The sequence below is a fragment of the Anolis sagrei genome, chromosome 10, assembly GCF_037176765.1.
Source record: "Anolis sagrei isolate rAnoSag1 chromosome 10, rAnoSag1.mat, whole genome shotgun sequence".
In the NCBI taxonomy this organism is placed as follows: Eukaryota; Metazoa; Chordata; class Lepidosauria; order Squamata; family Dactyloidae; genus Anolis; species Anolis sagrei.
The window spans coordinates 26,476,922-26,500,081 of record NC_090030.1 but is presented as its reverse complement, the minus strand read 5'-3'; the positions used below and the strand labels follow the sequence as shown (position 1 = coordinate 26,500,081).

Below are 23,160 nucleotides of genomic sequence, written 5' to 3'. Positions count from 1 at the left end.
TTTTTTCTTTCCTTCTCTCCTTTTTTCCTTCTCTTCCCTCCCCCTCTTTATTTTATAGAGGAATTTAATAATAATAATAATAATAATAATAATAATAATAATAACTAGCTGTACCCACCACGCGTTGCTGTGGCCAACCTTCCCCCATTCTTACTCTCCTTCTTTCTTTTCTTCCTTCCTTCCCCCTTTTTTCTTTCCTTCTCTCCTTCTCTTCCCCCCTTATTTTATAGAGGAATTTATTATTATTATTATTATTATTATTATTATTATTATTATTATTATTAACTAGCTGTACCCACCACGCATTGCTGTGGCCAACCTTCCCTCCCTCTTTCTCTCTCTCTTTCTTTCTTTCTTTCTTTCTTTCTTTCTTTCCTTCTTTCCCTTTTTTCTTTCCTTCTCTCCTTCTTTCCTTTTCTTCCCTCTCCCCTTTATTTTATAGATGAATTTAATAATAATAATATTAATTAATATAATAATAATAATAACAACAACTAGCTGTACCCACCACTTGTTGCTGTGGCCAACCTTCCCTCACTCTTTCTCTCCATCTTTTTTCCCCTCCTTCCTTCCCTCTTTTTTTCTTTCCTTCTCTCCTTTCCTTCTCTTCCCTCCCCATCTTTATTTTATAGAGGAATTTAATAATAATAATAATAATAATAATAATAATAATAATAATAATAACTAGCTGTACCCACCACGCGTTGCTGTGGCCAACCTTCCCTCTCTCTCTCTCTCTCTCTCTCTCTCTCTCTCTCTTTCTTTCTTTCTTTCCTTCTTTCCCTTTTTTTCTTTCCTTCTCACCTTTTTTTCCTTCTCTTCCCTCCTCCCTTTATTTTATAGAGAAATTGAATAATAATAATAATAATAATAATAATAATAACTAGTTGTACCCACCACACGTTGCTTTGCCCAACCTTCCCTCCCTCTTTCTCTCCTTCTTTCTTTTCCTCCTCCCTTCCCCCCTTTTTTCTTTCCTTCTCTCCTTCTAGGGGATACTGGGAGCTGTAGTCCAGAAGAAAGTGTGGATATGCTATTGTGTTTGGGTTTTTTTTTGGGGGGGGGGGGGTTGGCCTGGGAGTTATTTGTACACATGCGCTGTAGCATCTTTTTGCTTTTTTGACTTTTTAAGTTCCTTCCGCTGTGTTTTTCAGTGTTTTTATGAGTGATGGTCATTCATTAGCCTGAGAGGTATATTGTGTCCAAATTTGGTGTCAATTCCTCCAGTAGTTTTTGAGTTATGTTAATCCCACAAATGAATATTACTTTTTTATTTATATCGATTCCGTGAAACCATTTCTGGTAAGAAAATAGGAGGGTTGTATTCCCCCTCTCCCTCCCTCCAGTCTTCCGTCTTTCAAGCATGCTTTTGAAAGGTGGAAGACTGTGTTTTTGGTTTTGACTTCCCAACTAGGGAAGCCCTGTCTCATTTCTGATCCACTGAAGGTATTCCCCTACTCTGGTGTAGACGCTGGATTTGTCTTCTCCGGCGCACGGCTCCCCACAGGCAGTTATGGCTGTTAGAAACTGGGTGCCTTTAATGTCTGTGGTGTAAGGTCCACCACTATCTCCTTGGTGGATCTTCCTAGTATTGTCAGGACTTTTGCCACAGAAAGTGTTTGGCACGATACTATGCTGAGTGCTGTTTGGACACAGAGCTTGGTCAACTTGCAGAATTTGGAGGATGCTTGGTAACCTTCGCTGGTCTGCCAGCTTCCACCAGCCGCTCACAGTGCCGGGTCCATGTTCCAGGAGGCGGTCAGTGAATCGTTTGTCTGCCAGGCAAATTGGGGTGATATAAGAGCTCCATTTCAGTGGCGAATCCAGCTCCAGGAGGGCAATATCATGCTGGTATTTGTTGCTGGCATTGTATGCAGGATGCGGGATCATCGTAACGATGCGGCGTAGTTGTTCCGTGTGTTCGAAAACGTCTACGTTATATTCACCTGGAAAAAGAGGCATTGGAAATTAGAGTTGTGTGCAGATCCATTTTCCTTCATTTCATCCATTCTTTTAATTAAGCCCTAAACGACTCCGGCCCTGTTTACCTCTCTGAACGTATTCTCCCCTATGAATGCCTCCTCTAGAGTAAGAATGAGAACTTCTCTGTTGCCTCCTTGCCTTGGAAATAGAGTGCATGTGTGGCATGAAGGCCCAGAAAGTGTGCATGCCAGAGTGCCTCCTCTAGAGTAAGAATGAGAACTTGTCTGTTGCCCTCTTGCCTAGGAAATAGTGTGCGTGTGTGGTGTGAAGGCCCAGAAAGTGTGCCTACCTGCCTGCAGCCGAGTGCCTCCTCTAGAGGAAGAATGAGAACTTGCTTGTTGACTCCTTGCCTTAGAAATAGAGTTCATGTGTGCTGTGAAGGCCCAGAAAGTATGCATGCCAGAGTGCCTCCTCTAGAGTAAGAATGAGAACTTGCCTGTTGCCTCCTTGCCTAGGAAATAGTGTGTGTGTGAGGTGTGAAGGCCCAGAAAGTGTACCCACCTGCCTGCAGCTGAGCACCTCTTCTAGAGTAAGAATGAGAACTTGCCTGTTGCCTCCTTGCCTTGGAAATATTGTGTGTGTGTGTGTGTGGTGTGAAGACCCAGAAAACATGTGCACTTGCCTGTAGCCGAGCATCTCCTCTAGAGGAAGAATGAGAACTTGCTTGTTGACTCCTTGCCTTGGAAATAGAGTTCATGTGTACTGTGAAGGCCCAGAAACTGTGCATGCCAGAGTGTCTCCTCTAGAGTATGAATGAGAACTTGCATGTTGCCTCCTTGCCTTGGAAATAGTGTGTGTGTGTGTGGCGTGAAGACCCAGAAAGCATGTGCACCTGCCTGCAGTCGAGCATCTCCTCTAGAGGAAGAATGAGAACTTGCTTGTTGACTCCTTGCCTTGGAAATAGAGTTCATGTGTGCTGTGAAGGCCCAGAAAGCGTGCATGCCAGAGTGCCTCCTCTAGAGTATGAATGAGAACTTGCCTGTTGCCTCCTTACCTTGGAAAGAGAGAGCGTGTGTGTATGTGTGGCGTGCAGGCCTGCCTGCAGCTGAGCACCTCTCCTATAGAGTAAAATGGCTTTAATGCCTAAAATGAGGCTCCCAAAACAGATCAGGAGCCTCCACTGAAAGTTGGGACACAAAACAGGTCAAGGTTTAACCCAAAAGCACAACCTTATCGGAAATATTCCAAGAAATTGCATATCCTTATTCAGATTCATGCTAATATGTCAACGTGTCTTTAGTGGGCTAAAGGAACCCCAGAGCTACTTTTTTTTTGCCATTCCTGCTATAAGTAAAAAATTAAGTTGGCAGGAAAACCAGTTTCCACATTTCAGCTTCTCTGTTGCTTACCTGCCACGATGGTATGTGGCTGCTGTGCCAAACAATGCGCTGCGGTGACGACCCACTTTTCGGCGATGATAGTCCCTCCGCAGAACCCTTTCCGCTCAAAGCTGTACATGGACACCTATAAGCAGAGAAAATCTTGTTTTTGTCTTCAAAGGGTTTCCTACTTAAAGTGACCCCAAAGTGACTCTATTTTCTTCAGCTGAGAGTTAGTCCAAGGTCATCCAATGGGTTTCCAAAGCAAAACGGGGATTCGAATTCCAATCTCCAGGGTATTTTTTTCTGTGTCAGGAATGACTTGAGAAACCGCAAGTCACAATAAAGTCGAGCATGTCCCCCCCCCCCAAATAAGGGATGGTAACTTATAGTTCTGCAAAGGGCAAGGGTACCAGATTGCACAAAGGGGTTAAGTTTTGGTCAATTTGCCAAGACACTAGCAACAACAAGGACCCCATGAGGCTTTCAGGGAAGAGCCTGACCTTGGGGCCCCAGTCCTTGGAGGGAGTTATAGTTTCCCAAGGACCAAAAGACCAACTCGATCCTGGCATTGCAGAAATCCATTCTTTGGCTCAGTGAAGATAATGAAGCACCTTTCCATGACTTTTTGGACTTTCCTCAATTTCCTTTTGGCTCAAAGGAACTCATTTTCACATCTGAACTTCCCCAGTATGAACTATGGACACATATTTTATTAAATTTATTATTTTAATCAATTTTCCTAGCGGGCAGGGGGTGGGAAGGGATATTTTGGTATGAATTTCTTCTGGATTCCTATATTTCCCCATGTATTTTCCTTTTTGGCACCCAACCCCTCGCCCCTTCCTCGTGAGGGGGGCCCATCAAGGAGGCGGCCAGCTGTTGGAAGAGCAATCAACGACCACAAAGGAAACCCATATCATTGGAACTCTGACATGAACAATAAGACTTGGAATTCCTATTTGGTTTCAAAGTGGAGCCATCCGACTGGAATTTTATTTTGCCAACTTTTGGGGTCATTTCACGATAGGAGCGAGACGACCCTCAGGAAGTCGCCTTCCCAATTTTGTTTACTTCATTCAAAGTAGACATTCCTCCCAAGCCTCTCCTTTGTGCCTTATCTGATTGTGACAGGAAGACCCGGATAAGGTGACCAAGGCTCATCACAAATCCACTCAAGGACAATAGATTGGCCATCCGTCATAGACTGGATTTCGGGCATCAAACCCATTGATCCCTTCACCAGCCCATTGTTCCCGCTCCGTCCCACTTCCTGTTTTCTGATTCGCCAGGGCGCTGAGATGGAGGGAGTCTTCCCATTGGCTCCCGAGCAGCAGAGGAGCTCCGTGATTGACCCTGACGCAGGGCAGGCAGCCGCGCCTCCTCGAAGCTGGAATCACGTCAACCAATCATCTGGGAGCCGGGAGGAGGATAAAGGGCGGGAATTTTGAACTTTCAAACCTGGAAATTCCTATAAAAATGCTTCTGATCTCTGTACTGGTATTCTTTGTAGGCGAATGATTGCTACATCGCATCCTTTTCAGCTGAATCGCTAATAAAAACACCTCGGTGCCTTTTCTTCAGCTTTGGTGAGCTTTATTCTGAATTTTTAATCCAAATAAAATTGCTGAAATCAGGCTTCTCTGGCTCACCAAAGTAGCGGACCCTCCTTGGTGGGGTCTTAGGGTCCTTCCTCCTGGGGAAGACCCTCCTAAAGTTCCTATCGGCTTCAACTTCGGGTGTGAGAGAATTGACCGTCTGCAAGGTCATTGGACACTTGGATATTTTGATGTTTTACCATCCTTGTGGGAGGCTTCTCATGTCACCACATGGGGAGCTGGAGCTGACAGAGGGAGCTCATCCATGCTCTCCCCAGATTCGAACCTCCGACCTGTTGGTCTTCAGTCCTGCCGGCACAAGGGTTTAACCTATTGCACCACTGGAGGCTCCTCATCTCCAGTCATAGTCCAAAGCTCAAATGGTTATCAAGTTATAAAACTAGGATCTAAATCTTGTTTAAAGTCATGGAGTCAATTGGATCTATCGGCAAGTTAGTCTACTGTTCAACGACTGAGTCAACCGTTCCGCTGCAAGATAGGGTTTTGTGCAGATGGGATGCTGTTTTTGTGCAAAGCTCCACTTTTTTGTACAAATGGATTTCTTTTTGCAAATAAATAAATAAATAAATCCATAAAAATAACAATAACAACAGCAATAAGAATAACAGTAACAATAACAGTGACAATAAGAATAACAGTAACAGCAATAATAACCAACTGGGCTTCCTTTCTCACAGAGGACCAGAAAATTGGCACATTTTCTTTTTATCCCCACATAATGTAGGATCTTAATGCCAATGTTGGAGCCCCCAACAGTGGGTTAAAGCGCAGAGCTGCTGAGCTTGTTGACTGAAAGGTCACAGGTTCGATTCCGGGGAGCGGTGTGAGCTTCCGCTGTGAGCCCCAGCTTCTGCAAACCTAGCAGTTTGAAAACATTCAAATGTGGATAGATCAATAGGTATTGCTCCAGTGGGAAGGTAATGGTGTTCCATGCAGTCATGCTGGCCACGTGACCTTGGAGATGTCTACGGACAATGCCGGCTCTTTGGCTTAGAAATGGAGATGAGCACCACACGCCAGAGTTGGACACGGCTGGACTTAATGGCAGGGGGAAACCTTTACCTTTTTTAAATGCTAATGTTGCTTTTGATATGAGCTACCTCCAGAGGGCAGCAAAGTCTAAACTGTATTTAAATCAGTGCTGGTTTGACTAGTGGGCTACCAAACAAAGGAATTCTTGAAAATAATAATAATAATAATAATAATAATAATAATAATAATAATAATAACTTTATTTGTACCCCGCTACCATCTCCCCAAGGGACTCAGTGCGGCTTACATGAGGCCGAGCCCAAAATACATCAATACAAGGAGGACCCCAAACTGCGGACCTATGACTTCAGGGGGAGTGCAACCCCATCCAGCACAGGTTGCCACCCTATACCCCGATCTGGTTTACGATCGACCAGGAGGACCTCTGTCTTGTTGGGATTGATCCTCATCTTGTTCCTCCTCATCCAGACAGCCACAGCAACCAGGCACTCGTCCAGCACCTCAAACATCACATTGCTATAGTTATAGTATTACAGAGTAATGACCCTTAAGCAAAGGTTAGCAATTTCAAAAGAGAGAAGGGCCTTGCAGTGAAACTCTGAAGAATTCTGGGAGCCAAAATGGTTCAGCTGCAATTTTAGGGTGTATCTACACTGCAGAATTAATGCAGATAGATATAGTGGGTTGTATTGTAACGTAATTGTAGCTACCTGCCACGGAACTTCGCCTTTCAGGCTGTTCATGTTGGCAACTTCCCTCTTGGGTCTGGATGGTGGGAGAACCATCTGAGTCATGTTGTCCACCACTTCCTTGTGGGCAGCAGTTGCATTTGAAGATGCCTGGGAGGACGTATGCCCTGTTACCTCTGGAGCGGTGATCTTTCCACATGGGAAAGGCACTGTGGATAAATGATAAATATGCATATGCTTAGCGTTGATAAGAGAGTGTATGCGTCTGGGCACCACAATTGAAGAGAGATATTGACAAACTGGATTAAAATGATCAAGGGTCTGGAGCACAAGCTCTATGAGGAGCGGCTTAAAGAGCTGGGCATGTTTAGCCTGAAGAAGAGAAGGCTGAGGGGAGACATGATAGCCATGTATAAATATGTGAGAGGAAGTCATAGGGAGGAGGGAGCAAACTTGCTTCCTGCTGCCCTGGAGATGCAGAACAATGGCTTCAAACTACAAGAAAGGAGATTCCATCTGAACATTAGGAAGAACTTCCTGACTGTGAGACCCGTTCAGCAGTGGAACTCTCTGCCCTGGAGTGTGGTGGAGGCTCCTTCTTTGGAAGCTTTTAAACAGAGGCTGTCTGGCCATTTGTTGAGTGTGCTTTGAATGCAATTTTCCTGCTTCTTGGCAGAATGGGGTTGGTATGGATAGCCCATGTGGTCTCTTCCAACTCTATTTATTTATTTATTTATTTAATATATTTCATATATTTATATCCCGCCCTTCTCCCCACAACGGGGATTCAGCGTGGCCTCACATGAGCATCAGAGGAAGCTAGCAGCATAAATACCATAAAAATTACAGTTCACAATAAAATCATTTTAAAACATTGTACAACATCATCAGTAAAATTTAACAATAAATTAGTAGATTAACGTGCCAGTAAAACCAAGCCGAGCTGGGGGAATCCGTGTCGCAAAAATCCAAATTTCCTTTTCTTATTGCTGCTGGCCTCTAATCAAACGCCTGGGCCCAGAGCCAGATCTTCAGTTGTCTTCTGAAGGACAGGAGGGAGGTGGCCAACCTGATATCCTTAGGGAGAGAGTTCCACAGACGGGGGGCCACTGCCGAGAAGGCCCTGTCTCTTGTTCCCACCAACCGCGTTTGCGATAGTGGTGGGATTGAGAGCAGAACCTCTACTGATGATCTTAAGCTTCGTGATAGTTCATAGCAGGAAATACGTTTGGATAGGTAATCTGGGCCAGAACCTATGATTCTATTGAAGGAGGCCTCACGGGTCTCTGAGCAAGGGGTTTTGGGTGAAAAGCTTAACAAAATCAGCAAAAGAGAGAGATACCCTTTCTCTGACATAAAAAGAGCAATATGGAAGAAAGTGTTTTTTTAAGAAACAAGATGTGACATTTAGAAGGTACTTCTTACACAGGATGTTTGTGGTTGACTTCAAATGTTGTTTTTGAAGCGTAGAGGCCACGTGTACAAGGAAGGTACTTTCCATCAAAAAGGTCAGAATTATTATTCATAAAAGGTGTTTTCCCTGAGCTTTCTGTTTGTAATGGGCTATAAAAGTTTGCAGATTTCAAGGAAGGAACACGGCAGCCACTTGAAGAATAGCATCTGCGTAATGCTATCAGGCTGTTCGTCTTCTTCATGAAGAAAATAAAAACCTTGGTTTTTTTATCTTTCATTGGGACTGTCTCCATCCTTCCGTGTTCCCGCAACGTGGACCTAAAAAGACCCAATCTAGGGTCTCTAACACTATGATTCTATTCTATTTATGTGGTGTGCTGGCCCGGGAGAGAAAATGCGCCCTCTCGATTTCCAGAGGCTCCCCAAAAAATAATGAATCAGAGCCCCCACCAAAAGCTAGGACATGAAACGAGTCAAGGTTTACTCCAAATGCACATCCCTATCTGCTAAGTCTAAAGTGGTCCATCAGCAGCTCAAGATGATAGGACAAACCCTCTGTACATGATTTGGGTTGGGCAGGAGGGGCATAACAAATGAAGAAGAACAAGGAAGATCAATTATTCTTCTGCCTCTTGGGCTGTCTTCCTGTCAAAATGATGGAAGGCTTCAGGAAGACTTTTTGTTTATCCCCATCTTTTTGACTTCAAATGATACAACCATGAGGGACCTTCGGCCAATAAGCGAGCAATTAAAATCAATAAGCCTCACAATTAAGGTGTCAAGAAATAGACAGTTTTAATAAAAAGGTTCAGCTCGGCCAGACATTTATCATTCCTAACTATTTCTGCCACTATTTTTCCAGTGTTTGACGTGCTCTGTCTCTCTGCTTTCCATCCTTAGTCCAGCCTGATGTGGCAATACGTCTATTACAGGTCCACAGAGGATCGAATCTGAGTAAATTTCTTACTCTGAAGGAGATAGCTATGGGAGAATCACGCCTCTGACTTCTACTGTGACGGCGCAAGTGGCGCCACCTGTGTGTAGAACTTTAAAGTGCAAAGGTTTAAACTGTATAACGTGCCCAAACTTGCCTAGTTTGTAAATGTATAGTTGGATTGATTGGTTATTTATTATTGGTTATTTATAGCTGTCAATCAATGTTGTTCGCACCAGTTATATGTGGGGTCCCCCAGGGTGCAATTCTCTCTCCTCTTCTCTTCAACATCTACGTTAGACCCCTTGCTAGTTTGGCTCGGAGTTTCGGCCTGGACTGCTACCAATATGCGGACGATATCCAACTCCTTCTGCGCCTGGAGCAACGTCAATTCCAAACAATTTCACCCTATGTCTGGAACCTCTGTCGAACTGGCTACGTGCTAGCAGACTGAAGGTGAACCCGGCGAAGACTGAGATTCTCTGGCATGGCCACCCAGTAGGTCTGACTCATCCGCGACCCACCTTCGAAGGTGCCGCCCTATCTCCATCGACCACTGTTAAGAGCTTAGGTGTCGTCCTGGATTCACAGCTGACAATGGAAGCTCAGGTCGCTGCTGCCAGCAAACAGGCCTTTTTCCATCTACAACAAGTGAGGCAACTGCCACCCTACCTATCTGACGAGGCTCTGGCAACTGTCATCCATGCCACAGTCACGTCTAGGGTGGACTATTGCAACGCCCCGTATGTTGGCCTTCCTATATCTACGACCCGAAAGTTACGTATTGTTCAGAATGCGGCAGCCAGCTTACTCACAAGAAAGCCCATGAAATGCCATATAACACCAGTGCTGCAACATTTACATTGGCTTCCAACTGAGTACCGTGGCCTGTATAAGATGCTAGTTATGACCTTTAAAGTTCTTTACGGCCAGGGTCCATTGTACCTTAGGGACCGCCTCTCCTTCTCCCATCATTGGAGGTTGCAATGACCAGCCCAACGCGACTTACTCTATATACTGGGTCCTAGAGAAGTATACTTGGAAAGTACCAGACGCAGGGCTTTTTCTATTTCTACCCCTGCCTTATGGAATTCCTTGCCACCCTCTATGAGAGGCATGCATGACTTAGGGCCTTTTACTCTAGCACTTAAGACCTGGCTTTTTACTAGAGCATTCGATCTCTGTTGATTTTTAATTTCTGTATGTATGTATTTTATCTTTTACAATTTAGCTGTAAATCGCCTGGAGCATTCTCGGATGGAGGGCGATTAATAAGTAATTAAATATGATGATGATGATGATGATGATGATGATGATGATATTGCTTCCTCAGCTCAATTGCTTGGCTCCACCTCTTCCTGGAGGAGGGCAGAGCTTTTCCTTTTCCATTCTACCATCAAACTTTCTATCAGATAGACGTGAGAAAGAGACTTGGCTCTAAAGCCCTTAATTAAGCTACCTCTCATCACCAATTCTAAGGTTTTTACCCTTGGGACTCATACTTCACGCTCAGATCGCCCTGGACAACGTTGAGGAGACCCAAGCGCCTTCAAACCGGTCCTGTGGCATCAGAGGAAGGCTTCGTGTCTTCAAATATAGGCCATTGAAATTGGGGTTGTGATTATTCCGATATTCACAGCCGTTGAGAAAAGAGGGAACAGGAAAAGCTTCTCAGCTGCGAAATCTCCTTGGATCCAAGACAACCAGAGACTTGTATATTTTCCTTTACCCCTTTGAAACTTCCAGCTTATTGCCTCAAAGGGATAACTCTTTGTGAAGAATAAAACCTATTTTGAGTTATCTGCAGTGTTTTGGTCCTTGGGAGTTCCAGTTCTATAAAGGAAGGCAAGAAGCAATCCCCTGGGGGAAAGATGTCATGTCTATGTCTCTTTCACTAAGAGTTATAGCTCCCAGGCGCAACGGCATATCTATAAAGATCTTCTTTTACCTGTTGGTTCACAAGACTTCTGATCTTCCTCCAATCTATAGCCAGGAGCACAGGAGCAGGTTGCTTTCCCCGTTGGTCCATTCTTGCAGATCTGTTTGCAACCCCCATTGTTTGTTGAGCAGGAAGTATCTGGTGGGAGTTGAAGTGACATTTTAGTACAAGTTCAGCATCCCTTGTTCCAAAATCCAAACTCTAAAATGCTTCTGATCTTTCTTAGACCGCAAATCCCAGAATCTCATAGCCAACATGGCTGCTTCGAACCTAATTTGCAGACTGCTTGCCTTCTGCTGCCAGACAGATGGGTTTTAGAGTCCTTTCTTGGAATCTCACCCTGGGATTTGTGGTTGGTGAGGCCCCCACACTCTTTAGCAGAGAAGATTACTTGTAAAACTACATCTCACTGGATCCCATATCATTGAGCCGTTGAGTTCAAGCAATGGCAAAATGCATTCACTCTACAGCAAGCATGGACAAACTTTGGCCCTCCAGGAGATTTTAATTTCAACTCCCAAAATTCCTAACAACCAGTAGGCTGTTAGGAATTGTGGGAGTTGAAGGTCCTCCAGGTCAATCATAAGCCGGATCAGGGTATAGGGTGGCAACCTGTGCTGGATGGGGTTGCACTCCCCCTGAAGTCACAGGTCTGCAGCTTGGGTGTCCTCCTAGACTCATCGCTAACACTTGAAGCTCAGGCATTGGCTCAGGCGCTGGGAGGGCCTTTGCACAATTAAAACTCATGCGCCAGCTGCGACCGTACCTCGTGAAGTTGGATCTGGCCATGGCGGTCCATGCCTTAGTCACCTCTAGATTGGATTACTGCAATGCACTCTATGTGGGGCTGCCCTTGAAGACAGCTCGGAAATTTCAATTGGTTCAACGGGCGGCAGCGAGGCTACTAACTGGAGTGACTTACTGGGAGTGGTCAACCCCCCCCCCCCCCCCCGTTTAAGGAGCTCCATTGGCTGCTGTTCATCTTCCGGTCCCAATTCAAGGTGCAGGTTCTTACCTACAAAGCCCTGAATGGTTTAGGACCCACCTACCTGCGTGACCGCATTTCTGTTTACAAACCCATGCAATCTCTTTGTTCATCTGGAGAGGCCCTGCTCTCGCTTCCACCCCCTTTGCAGGCGCGATTGGTGGGGGACGAGGGAGAGGGCCTTCTCTATGGTGGCCCCCCGACTCTGGAGCTCTCTCTCTAAAGATATCAGACAAGCTCCCACTTTGGCAGTCTTTAGGAGGAGCTTGAAATGTGGCTGTTCCAGTGTGCCTTCCCTGAATGAAGGAAATAATGCCTGATCTGACCAATTTCCATCCATATGTCCTCTGAAGCACTTTATCCGTTGGATTGATCCCCCCATATCACTCTTTAAAACCCCCATACCTAGACATTTTTTAAAATTAAAATTAAAATTTTAATCTACATCTGGCCCGGCCATAATCTTTTCAAATCTTTAGTGTGTTATTGCTTATATGTTCAACTGTATTATTTATATTGTTTTACTTGCTTGCTTGCTTGTTGATATATTGTTGTAATTGTATTTGACGGGCTTGGCCTCATGTAAGCCGTCCCGAGTCCCTTTGGGGAGATGGTGGCAGGGTATAAATAAAGTTTTATTATTATTACTATTAAGCTCAAAACACATGGAGGGCCGAAGTTTGTCCATGTCTACTCTACAGTGTCAATGCACCCTTTGGCCTCATGTAAGCCACCCCGAGTCCCTTTGGGGAGATGGTGGCAGGGTGTAGTGAAATTGCTACTCTATGTTAAAGTTTTGGTGTATAGCTCTGTGTTTACATATGGCAGATAGGGAAGAATAGGCACAGACAGGGTAGCAACAGCAGAGATAGGATTCTTTTGCATATGTGAAGCCAATTGGTCATATGCAGATTAGTGTAGGCTCAGGATTTGAAAAGGCTGCTAGGCCAAAATGACAGTTGGGGGGAGCAGAGCTGAACATTCCAAAGGGGCGGAGCCAAGGTTCTGAAAGAGGCAGTTAGAGTGAGGGAGTTTGAAAATGACAGTAAGGAATCTGTGTGTGAAGAGGAGAGTTTGTTTTTTGAGTGCCTGATAGAAATAAGCAGTTATGAAGATGTGTTAAAGACTTCTGATATAGAGAAGCAGTTAGTTAAATAAAGCCCGAGTTTTAAGGAACATAAACAAGGCTAGTGTTGCCTTAGTTCAGAATATAATTCGGCCAAGAGTGTGTAAAGCAAGTAACAAGTGAATGTGAAACATTGATAGTTTATTCAGAAAAGTTAACCAAGTAAATGAAACTGACTGTAAGCCTCAAGATTGCAACAAAACACAAATGTAACCACAAGCGTTGGAGCCAAAAGTTATAAATAAACTGTGTTACCTTGTTATACACAAGAGTGTTTCATTGCCTGTGATATAAAGTACAAAGGTTTAACAGCATACAGAAAGTCCCAGCCAATATAAAAGAAGAAAATGAACCAAAATAAGGCAGCAAAGTGGTTTTTTAAAAAAAGAGGAAATAGTCTCTCTCCCTGGCCACACAGGGTATAAATAAAGTTTTATTATTATTTCTATCAAGCTCAAAACACATGGAGGGCCGAAGTTTGTCCATGTCTGCTCTACAGTGTCAATGCACCCCTTGAGAGCCTAGAGAGGCAATCAACAACTTGGCTTTTAAGTATTTAGTATTGAGAGATTCTGCTTTGAACAACAAATCCCAGAAGTGTCTAGCTCATTATGGTTGGAAATGTCTGGGATTTGTAGTTCAAAATAAAAGAGCTCTGGCTGGATATAGGCTGGTTTGATCAAATAAATAGCCAAGACTCAGGTTGCTGTAGTGGTTTCAATTTTGGACTGTGAAATTGGAGACCTGGGCTTGGAAATCCATTGGGTAGCCTTGGGCAAGTCACAGAGGAAGGCAAAGTCTCTGAACTAATCAGGCCAAGAAAAACCCTTGATAGGTTCACCTTGGGGTTGCCATCAGTTGGAAACAACTCCAAGGCACACAATAGCAACAAGGAGTAACCTACTGCACTACCAACATACCTATCTCACAGTTCTGTCCTTCATAACCAGCCCGGCAGGCACAAACGTAGTCACTGTTTTCAACATGACACCGCCCTCCGTTCAGGCAGAGATGCCATGTACATGGGTTGGCATAGTGGCCTTGGAAAGGAAGAAAGATTGGAGCAGAGTTGGAACCAGGAATGAAAAGCCCATTGGGCACTTGCTTTCAAAGAGCAGGACGTCATCCTGAATGGAACTGGTTTGGTCAAAAGCAAAGCAGAGGCAGATGCGGTTAATACTTGGATGGATGAGAGACCTGCAGGGAATCCCGGAGATTTAGAGGTAGGAAAGAATCCTATGGCATCTAACCACTCAACTATGCCTGGGGCAATCTTTTGTTGAGAGGTGATTAGATGTCCTTAATTGTTTCCCCTCTGTTGTTTTGCTGTTGTGATTTTTTAATTTTTTAATACTGGTATCCAGATTTTGTTCATTTTCATGGTTTCCTTTCTGTTGAAATTGTCCACTTGCTTGTGGATTTCAGTGGCTTGTCTGTGTAGTCTGACAAGGTGGTGGTGAGAGTGGTCCAGCATTTCTGTGTTCTCAAATAATATGCTGTGTCCAGGTTGGTTCATCAGATGCTTTGCTATGGCTGACTTCTCTGGTTGAAGTAGTCTGCAGTGCCTAATCACCTCTGAACAAAAGATTGCCCTAGGCACTGCCAGGCCATCAAATGCTAATCAAAGCGGTCAGTTGAAACATTCACACCTAGCTCCAACAGACAAGAGTTCTTTGCCCCACCCTGAATTGTGAGAATTTATCTCACAATTCAGCAGCAGATCAGTTGCACAACTTCAGCGCTTTCCAGTAGCTTCTTCCTACACAGTATTTTGAGTCAACTGCTTCCACAGACTGCAGTCACTCTGGAACTCTTTACAGACACTTGAGCACATGCCCGGCTATTGTCGGTTTTACCATTGTTTTCCTCCCAATCTAGACGACACTCCAAACCTACCACAGCATACGGTTATATCTTGTCTTAGTAGACAGGTTCTTTTAATCAATTACACAGAGCCTTCGGCAAACAGCATCACAGCATAAGGAGAGAGAGTATACACTGTACATGACTTCCTTATATACAATTCTGTACATTTACACATAGCAATCTCTGATTGGTTCCCAACTCATTGACTTAACTCAAACCTGGATTGCATCATCAACACTCATTTGGACCAGGCTAGAACACTTTCCCCAAATGATGTAGTCTGACATGGTGGTTGTGAGAGTGGTCCAGCATTTCTGTGTTCTCAAATAATATTCTGTGTCCAGGTTGGTCCATCCGATGCTGTGCTATGGCTGACTTCTCTGTTTGAAGTAGTCTGTAGTGCCTAATCACCCTCAACAAAAGATTGCCCTAAGCACTGCCAGGCCATCAAATGCTAATCAAAGCGGTCAGTTGAAACATTCACACCTAGCTCCAACAGACAAGAGTTCTTTGCCCCACCCTGATCATTCCACAGATATATTCCACATATAGTTCCAACAGACCTCACTACCTCTGAGGATGCTTGCCATAGATGCCCCACCCTGATCATTCCACAGATATATTCCACAGATATATAGTTCCAACAGACCTCACTACCTCTGAGGATGCTTGCCATAGATGCAGGCGAAATGTCAGGAGAGAATACCTTTAGAACATGGCCATATAGCCCGAAAAAACCTACAACAACCCAGTGATTCCGGCCATGAATGCCTTCGACAATATATGAATGTTGTTGTTGGTGCTATTACTATTATTAGTCATTCTGGACTCAAGTAAACTCAGAGCTGGGGGTCAAGGGGAGGGGTGTAGGAGATCAAACATACAAGCAAACAGTTTTTGCATTTGCAGCACTGCGTACGTGCTTGGCGTTTCCGTCTGTGGCATCCAAACTTTATTCAGCTCAGAGACCAAAGTACATTGGACATCAAAGTTGTTGCAACCGACCTTCTGAGAGTTCCTGTTTGAACCTTGCACCACTAATGATTTATGCTTGATATCCATTCTCAAAAGAAAACAACATACGTACCTCTGTATACCTTCCAAAATTCGACCTAAAAGGAAAAGGGTAAAATTAAAGTTAAATAAAAGGACAGAAGTGATGGATATGTTCACTGGAGGAGCTCCCAGTTCACTGGGATAGTAAACCAATCTGGGTTTTAGTCCAAACTTAATAATAATAATAATAATAATAATAATAATCTTTATTTATACCCCGCCACCATCTCCCCAAGGGACTCAGAGCGGCTTACATGGGGCCAAGCCCGACAACACATCAATAAACAAAAAAAGCAATAAACAACAAACAATGCAATTAATATAAGTCACATATAAACAATAAAACACAAAGACAGAGGTCCTCCTGGTCGATTGTAAACCAGACCGGGGTATAGGGTGGCAACCTCTGCTGGATGGGGTTACACTCCCCCTGAAGTCACAGGTCCGCAGTTTGGGGGTCCTCCTGGATTCTTCACTTATGTTTGAGGCTCAGGCGTCAGTGGTGGCCGGGAGGGCCTTTGCACAATTAAGACGCCAACTGCAACCGTACCTCAGGAAGGCGGATTTGGCCAAAGTAGTCCATGCCTTAGTCACCTCTAGACTGGATTACTGCAATGTACTCTACGTGGGGCTGCCCTTGAAAACGGCCAGGAAATTTCAGATGATCCAACGGGCGGCAGCCAGGTTGTTAACTGGTGCTCCTTACAGGGAGAGGTCATCCCTCCTGTTCAAGGAGCTCCATTGGCTGCCATTCATCTACCGGACCCAATTCAAAGTGCAGGTTCTTACCTACAAAGCCCTGAACGGTTTGGGACCCGCCTTCCTGCGTGACCACATCTCTGTATACGAACCCACATAATCCCTTCGATCATCCGGAGAGGCCCTGCTCTCAATCCCACCAGCATTGCAGGCGCGATTGGTAGGGACGAGAGAGAGGGCCTTTTCGGTGGTGGCCCCTCGACTCCGGAACTCACTCCCTAAAGACATCAGACAGGCTCCAACTCTGGCAGTCTTTAGGAGGAGCTTGAAGATGTGGCTGTTCCAGTGTGCCTTCCTGGAATAATGATCCCATAGAACTTTGCCCTCCAAAGCACTTTACATTTCTTTAGATCTGCTCGTATGCCCTTCCACAAACACCAGTATCACCTTTCGTCCATGTCCCAACATTATTTCCAATTTTAACTCTACATTTGGCCTTCTACATTTGTGTGTTGTCTTATTGATAATGTTGTGTATTCTATTGTTTATGTTTTTAATTGCTTGTATTGTTGTTATTATTGCTTGTATTGTTGTGTTTTGGCTTGGCCTCATGTAAGCCGCACTGAGTCCCTTGGGGAGATGATAGCAGGGTACAAATAAAGTGTTGTTGTTCTTGTTGTTGTTGTTGTTGTTGTTATTTAAAGATTTAAAACCCTATGGCCGGGCCGAATGTAATAGTTTAAGCTTAAAAAATAAATGCTGGGCATGAACAAAGGTAGGATGTATCTGGTAGGAGGGTTTTGAAAGAAATGAGGGAGCACAATTCAACGAATCGTTAAGGTGCTTCTGAGGACATTTTGCTGGGAATTTTTTCCCTATTCCGGGAAGGCACACTGGAACAGCCACGTTTTCAGGCCCCTCCTAAAGACTGCCAATATGAGGGCTTGCCTGATACCCTTGGGAAGTAAGTTCCAAAGACGAGGGGCCACTACCGTGAAGGCCCTCTCCCTCGTCCCCACTAATTGAGCCTGCGAGGGAGGTGGGAGCGTGAGTTTGCAGACGACACCAAATTGGGAGGGATAGCCAATACTCCAGAGGACAGGAGCAGGATTCAAAACGATCTTGACAGATTAGAGAGATGATTGGCCAAAACTAACATAATGATGTTCAACAGTGACAAATGCAAGATACTCCACTTTGGCAGGAAAAACGAAATGCAAAGATACAGAATGGGGGACAATGCCTGGCTCGAGAGCAGGACGTGTGAAAAAGATCTTGGAGTCCTCATGGACAACAAGTTAAACATGAGCCAACAATGTGATGTGGCGGCAAAAAAAGCCAATGGGATTTTGGCCTGCATCAATAGGAGCATAGTGTCTAGATCTAAGGAAGTAATGCTACCCCTCTATTCTGCATTGGTTAGACCACACCTGGAATATTGTGTCCAATTCTGGGCACCACAATTCAAGAGAGATATTGACAAGCTGGAATGTGTCCAGAGGAGGGCGACTAAAATGATCAAGGGTCTGGAGAACAAGCCCTACGAGGAGCGGCTTAGGGAACTGGGCATGTTTAGCCTGAAGAAGAGAAGGTTGAGAGGAGATATGATAGCCATGTATAAATATGTGAGAGGAAGCCACAGGGAGGAGGAAGCAAGCTTGTTTTCTGCTTCCTTGGAGACTAGGACATGGAACAATGGCTTCAAACTACAAGAGAGGAGATTCCATCTGAACATTAGGAAGAACTTCCTGACTGTGAGAGCCGTTCAGCAGTGGAACTCTCTGCCCCAGAGTGTGGTGGAGGCTCCTTCCTTGGAAGCTTTTAAGCAGAGGCTGGATGGCCATCTGTCAGGGGTGATTTGAATGCAATATTCCTGCTTCTTGGCAGGGGGTTGGACTGGATGGCCCATGAGGTCTCTTCCAACTCTTTGATTCTATGATTCTATGATCCTATGATTCTCCAGATGATCATGTGGGTTCGTACACAGGAATGCGGTCACGCAGGTAGGCGGGTCCCAAACCGTTCAGGGCTTTGTAGGTAAGAACCTGCACCTTGAATTTGGACCGGAAAATGAACGGCAGCCAATGGAGCTCCTTAATAATTAAGGTGCTTCTGAGGACATTTTTCTGGGAATCATTTCCTATTCAGGGAAGGCACACTGGAACAGCCAATGTGGGGGCTTGCCTGATATTCTTGGGAAGTAAGTTCCAACTGATGGGGGGTCACCACTGAGAAGGCCCTCTCCCTCGTCCCCAACAATCGCGCCTGCGAGGGGGGGGGAGCGAGAGCAGGGCCTCTCCAGATGATCAAAGAGATCGTGTGGGTTCGTAAACAGAAATGCAGTCATGCAGGTAGGCGGGTCCCAAACCGTTCAGGGCTTTGTAGGTAAGAACCTGCATCTTGAATTGGGACAGGAAAATGAACGGTAGCCAATGGAGCTCCTTAAACAGGGGGGTTGACCACTCCCTGTAAGTCGCCCTAGTTAGTAACCTGGCTGCTGCCTGTTGTACCAATTGGAATTTCCGAGCTGTCTTCAAGGGCAGCCCCACGTAGAGTACATTACAGTAATCCAATCTGGAGGTGACTAAGGCATGGACCACCCTGGCCAGATCCGACTTCACGAGGTTCGGTCGCAGCTGGCACATGAGTCTTGATTGTGCGAACCGCCAACGCCTGAGCTTCAAGCATAAGTGATGAGTCTAGGAGGAAACCCAAGCTGTGGACCTGTGACTTCAGGGGTTGCGCAACCCCATCAAGCACAGGTTGCCACCCTATACCCCGATCAGGTTTACGATCTATCAGAAGGACCTCTGTCTTGTCAGGATTGATCCTCAGCTTATTCATCCTCATCCAGACAGCACAGCGGCCAGGCACCCGTCCCATACCCGAGGGGCTTCCTTGGAATTAGGTGGAAAAGCGTAGTAGAGTTGGGCATCATCTGCGTAGAGATGGCACCCAACTCCAAAACTCCGGATGACCTCTCCCAGCGGTTTCATGTAGATGTTAAAAAGCATGGAAGACAGAATGGAACCTATCCAAGGCACTGGAATTATTTGGATAGCTCAGTACCTTGGATAGTTTGTTTTAAGTTCAGATTAAAACCTGGAGCGGATTTGCAGATTCACAAAGAAGGGTGCATCTACATTGGGAAATGAATGCAGTTTGACACCACTTGAACTGCCATGGCTCAATGCTATGGGACCCTGGGAGTTGTAGCTTTGCAAGGTCTTGAACCTTCTCTGCAAAAGTAATCATTCCTCACCAACTACCCAGTCCCAGTTTGGGAGATAGATAGATAGATAGATAGATAGATAGATAGATAGACAGACAGAGAGAGAGAGAGAGAGAGAGAGAGAGATAGATAGATAGATAGATAGATAGATGATAGGAAGATAGATAGATAGATAGATAGATAGAGAGAGAGATAGAGAGATAGAGAGATAGATGATAGATAGATAGATAGATAGATAGATAGGTAGATAGGTAGATAGATAGATAGATAGATAGAGAGAGAGAGAGATGATAGAAAAATAGATAGGTAGGTAGGTAGATAGAGAGATAGATAGATAGATAGATAGGTAGGTAGATAGGTAGATAGATAGATAGATAGATAGAGCCATCATAGACCCTATGCTGTAGCATTGATGCACTTTGACGGAGCTTTAATCGCCTTGGCTCAATGCTAGGGCATATGGAAGCAGTAGTTTTAAAATGTCTTTTGCCTTCTCTGTCAAAGATGCTGATGCCTCACCAAACTACATCTCCCAGGATTCCATAGCATTGACCCAAGGCAGTTAGAGTGGCATCAAACTGCATTAAGTCTATATTGTAGATACGTTCTCAAGAAAGCACCCAAAGGTCAGGTTTTGAGACATCTCACCGTTTTCTTGTCGTCCTCAAAGACTTCCCTCGCTTCTTCATAATCGCATATTTCTTCGATACATTCGCGTTCAAGGTTTCCTTGACGGATCTCCTCCAGAAATCCAGAATTGTGCCTTTTATACCGGTACAAAACATTGCTCGCTGCCTCCTGGTTGATAAAAACTTCCAACATGAAAAGAAAGAAGAGACAAATGGTATCATTGCTCTATGCAGAAATCAAAGCCAGGAAACAAAGTGTGTGTGTGTGTGTGTGTGTATACACACACGCGCGCACACACACACATATCTTCTATATACTGCATATACTCGAGTAGAAGCCTAGTTTTTCAGCCCCGTTTTTAGGCTGAAAAAGCTCCCCTCAGCTTATACTTGAGCCAAGGTTATTTATTATTTTACTCTGTTATTAGTCTTATATTTATGTTATTACTCTATTATTATTTTTTACATTTATCATTTTACAATATCATTATTGATATTATTACATTGACATTATTTTACTCTATTATTTTTCTTACATTTATTATTTTACTCTATTTATTATTGTTATTAAATTTATTATTTTATTATTTATTATTACTGGAAGGATACGTAAGCACATTTACACTGAAGGAGGCGAGAATAATGGTTTCATCAGAGCTGGGCAGTCATACGTTACAGTTTTATGTAAATATTCAAAAACATTTAACATACTGGTATCTCAATTAATGTACTTTTATTGGTATCTAGTTTTATTTTGAAATTGACCAGTAGCTGCTGCATTTCCCAGTCTCGGCTTATATTTGAGTCAATACATTTTCCCAGTTTTTGTGGTAAAATTAGGTGCCTTGGCTTATATCCGAGTTGGCTTATACTCGAGTATATACGGTATATAAAAATGCTCTGTGCATAATGAGTACCTAAGAAACAAAAAACCCAATGAACAAAATCACACCAAATTGGGCAACAAAATGTCTCACAACACAAGGAGTGACCATCACTCAAAACATTATGATTTTGTCATTTGGGAGTTGTAGTTGCTGGGATTTATAGTTCACCTACAATCAAAGAGTATCCTGAACTCCATCAATGATGGAATTGAACCAAACTTGGCACAGAGGACTCCCATCACCAACAGAAAATACTGGAAGGGTTTGTTGGGCAGGGTCCTTTGGTTTTGGAGTTATAGTTCACCTACATCCAAAGATGACTGTGGACTCAAACAATGATGGATGTTGACCAAACTTGGCACAAGCACTCAGTATGCCCAAATATGAACATAGATGGAGTTTGGGGGAAATAGGCTTTGACATTTGGGAGTTGTAGTCACTGGGATTCACAGTTCACCTACAATCAAAGAGCATTCTGAACCCCACGAACGACAGAATCGGGGCAAACTTCCCACACAGAACCCCCATGAGCAACAGAAAATACTCAAGGCCATCCAGCCCAACTCCCTTCACCAGGGCAAGAAAACGTAATCAAAGTCCTCCTGACAAAGAGCCATCCAGCCATAGATAGAGATAGATAGATAGATAGATAGATAGATATGATTCACACACAGATATAGCATCATAGATTGGAAAGGGACCCCTAAAGAAGGACAATGATATGTTGCATGTTCCAGGGTGGACAAACCAGACACTCTCCACATCAACACTGACAAAGAAACAGCAAGAAATACTGTTTACCCTCAAATATAAAGAAATTACATATATTAGAAACCAACACTTTCTCATTACTTTATCACCAGACTGGGCCACAGCAACACATGGCAGGGGACAGCTAGTATTCTATGAAAATATATCTTGTAAGCCACTCTGAGTCCCCTTCGGGTTGAGAAGGGCAGTATATAAATGCTGTAAATAAATACATAATAAATAAATATATTCAGGATTTCATTGGCAATAGAAGTTTGGCCAGATTTGATATCAGTGTTTAGGGAAGCAACTCATTTTGGACTACAAAGCCCATAATCCCCCAGTCAATGCAGATATTGAGATTATTGATTGATTAATGCACTGTGGAGATTGAAGAAGTTAGTTTTATGGCCTAAAAAAATCCCCATTCATTGGGTTTTCTGCCGTGTAAGTGTAAACCAAAAGAAGTAACTTCTCCAAGCTCCATTCTCTTTGCAAGCTACTAGCATTTGGGCTTTTAAAATTACTTGTAAAGTATCGACCCCTTTATACAAATCTCTTGTTAAGTTGAAAATGTACCAACCTGCACATCTGGTGTGGAAAACAGAGCCCAGGAGAAACACCGCAAGCAAGAAGGTGACGCTTGCCATTTTCGGGAAATGGTGAGCCGCTTTTTCTGACTAACGGTGAAATTGGAACTTATGGCTCAATCCTTCCAAAGGGCAGGTACATATTTGTTTTGACTCGAGTTCAGAGGTCAGATATTCACTAACTCTGTAAAACTACAACTCTCAGGATTCTATAGTAGACTTGTGTGTGGAATTAGTTTCTTCTGACTCCTCCGTTTCTTTCTGTACCTTTGGTACTTTGGGAGCCCGTAACGGTAAGGGCCCTCCTGGTACGCAAACCTGCCTGACATGAAAGCAAGTAGTAGCCGATCTTGGCTCCTCCTCTGCTTTTTGGTAAAACTATTTATTTATTGGGTTGTTGTAGGTTTCTTCAGGCTATATGGCCATGTTCTAGAGGCATTCTCTCCTGACG

The 23,160-nt window shown here is 44.1% G+C and overlaps 1 protein-coding gene across 1 annotated transcript; it reads right to left on the bottom strand.

Moving 5' to 3' along the window:
• Positions 1-1,256: 1,256 nt before the first annotated feature.
• Positions 1,257-22,838, bottom strand: LOC137097635 (coagulation factor IX-like). The gene is made up of 8 exons (XM_067471655.1): positions 22,703-22,838; positions 20,502-20,665; positions 15,954-15,978; positions 13,921-14,040; positions 10,899-11,027; positions 6,625-6,812; positions 3,333-3,447; positions 1,257-1,946 (listed from the first exon to the last, which is right to left on the bottom strand). Exons 1-8 carry the CDS (start codon positions 22,767-22,769, stop codon positions 1,411-1,413), a joined length of 1,344 nt encoding a protein of 447 aa, XP_067327756.1. The 5' UTR covers positions 22,770-22,838; the 3' UTR covers positions 1,257-1,410.
• Between the last annotated feature and the right edge of the window lie 322 nt (positions 22,839-23,160).

What these genes read in the sequence shown, in the direction of transcription:
- LOC137097635 (XM_067471655.1), bottom strand. Translation starts at nt 22,769, where the DNA reads ATGGCAAGCGTCACCTTCTTGCTTGCGGTGTTTCTCCTGGGCTCTGTT. An exon ending in TTGAGGACGACAAGAAAACG is followed by an intron (nt 15,979 to 20,501) that starts GTGAGATGTCTC and finishes TTTTCCTTTTAG; the next exon opens with GTCGAATTTTGGAAGGTATA. An exon ending in ATTTTGGAAGGTATACAGAG is followed by an intron (nt 14,041 to 15,953) that starts GTACGTATGTTG and finishes TTCCTTTCCAAG; the next exon opens with GCCACTATGCCAACCCATGT.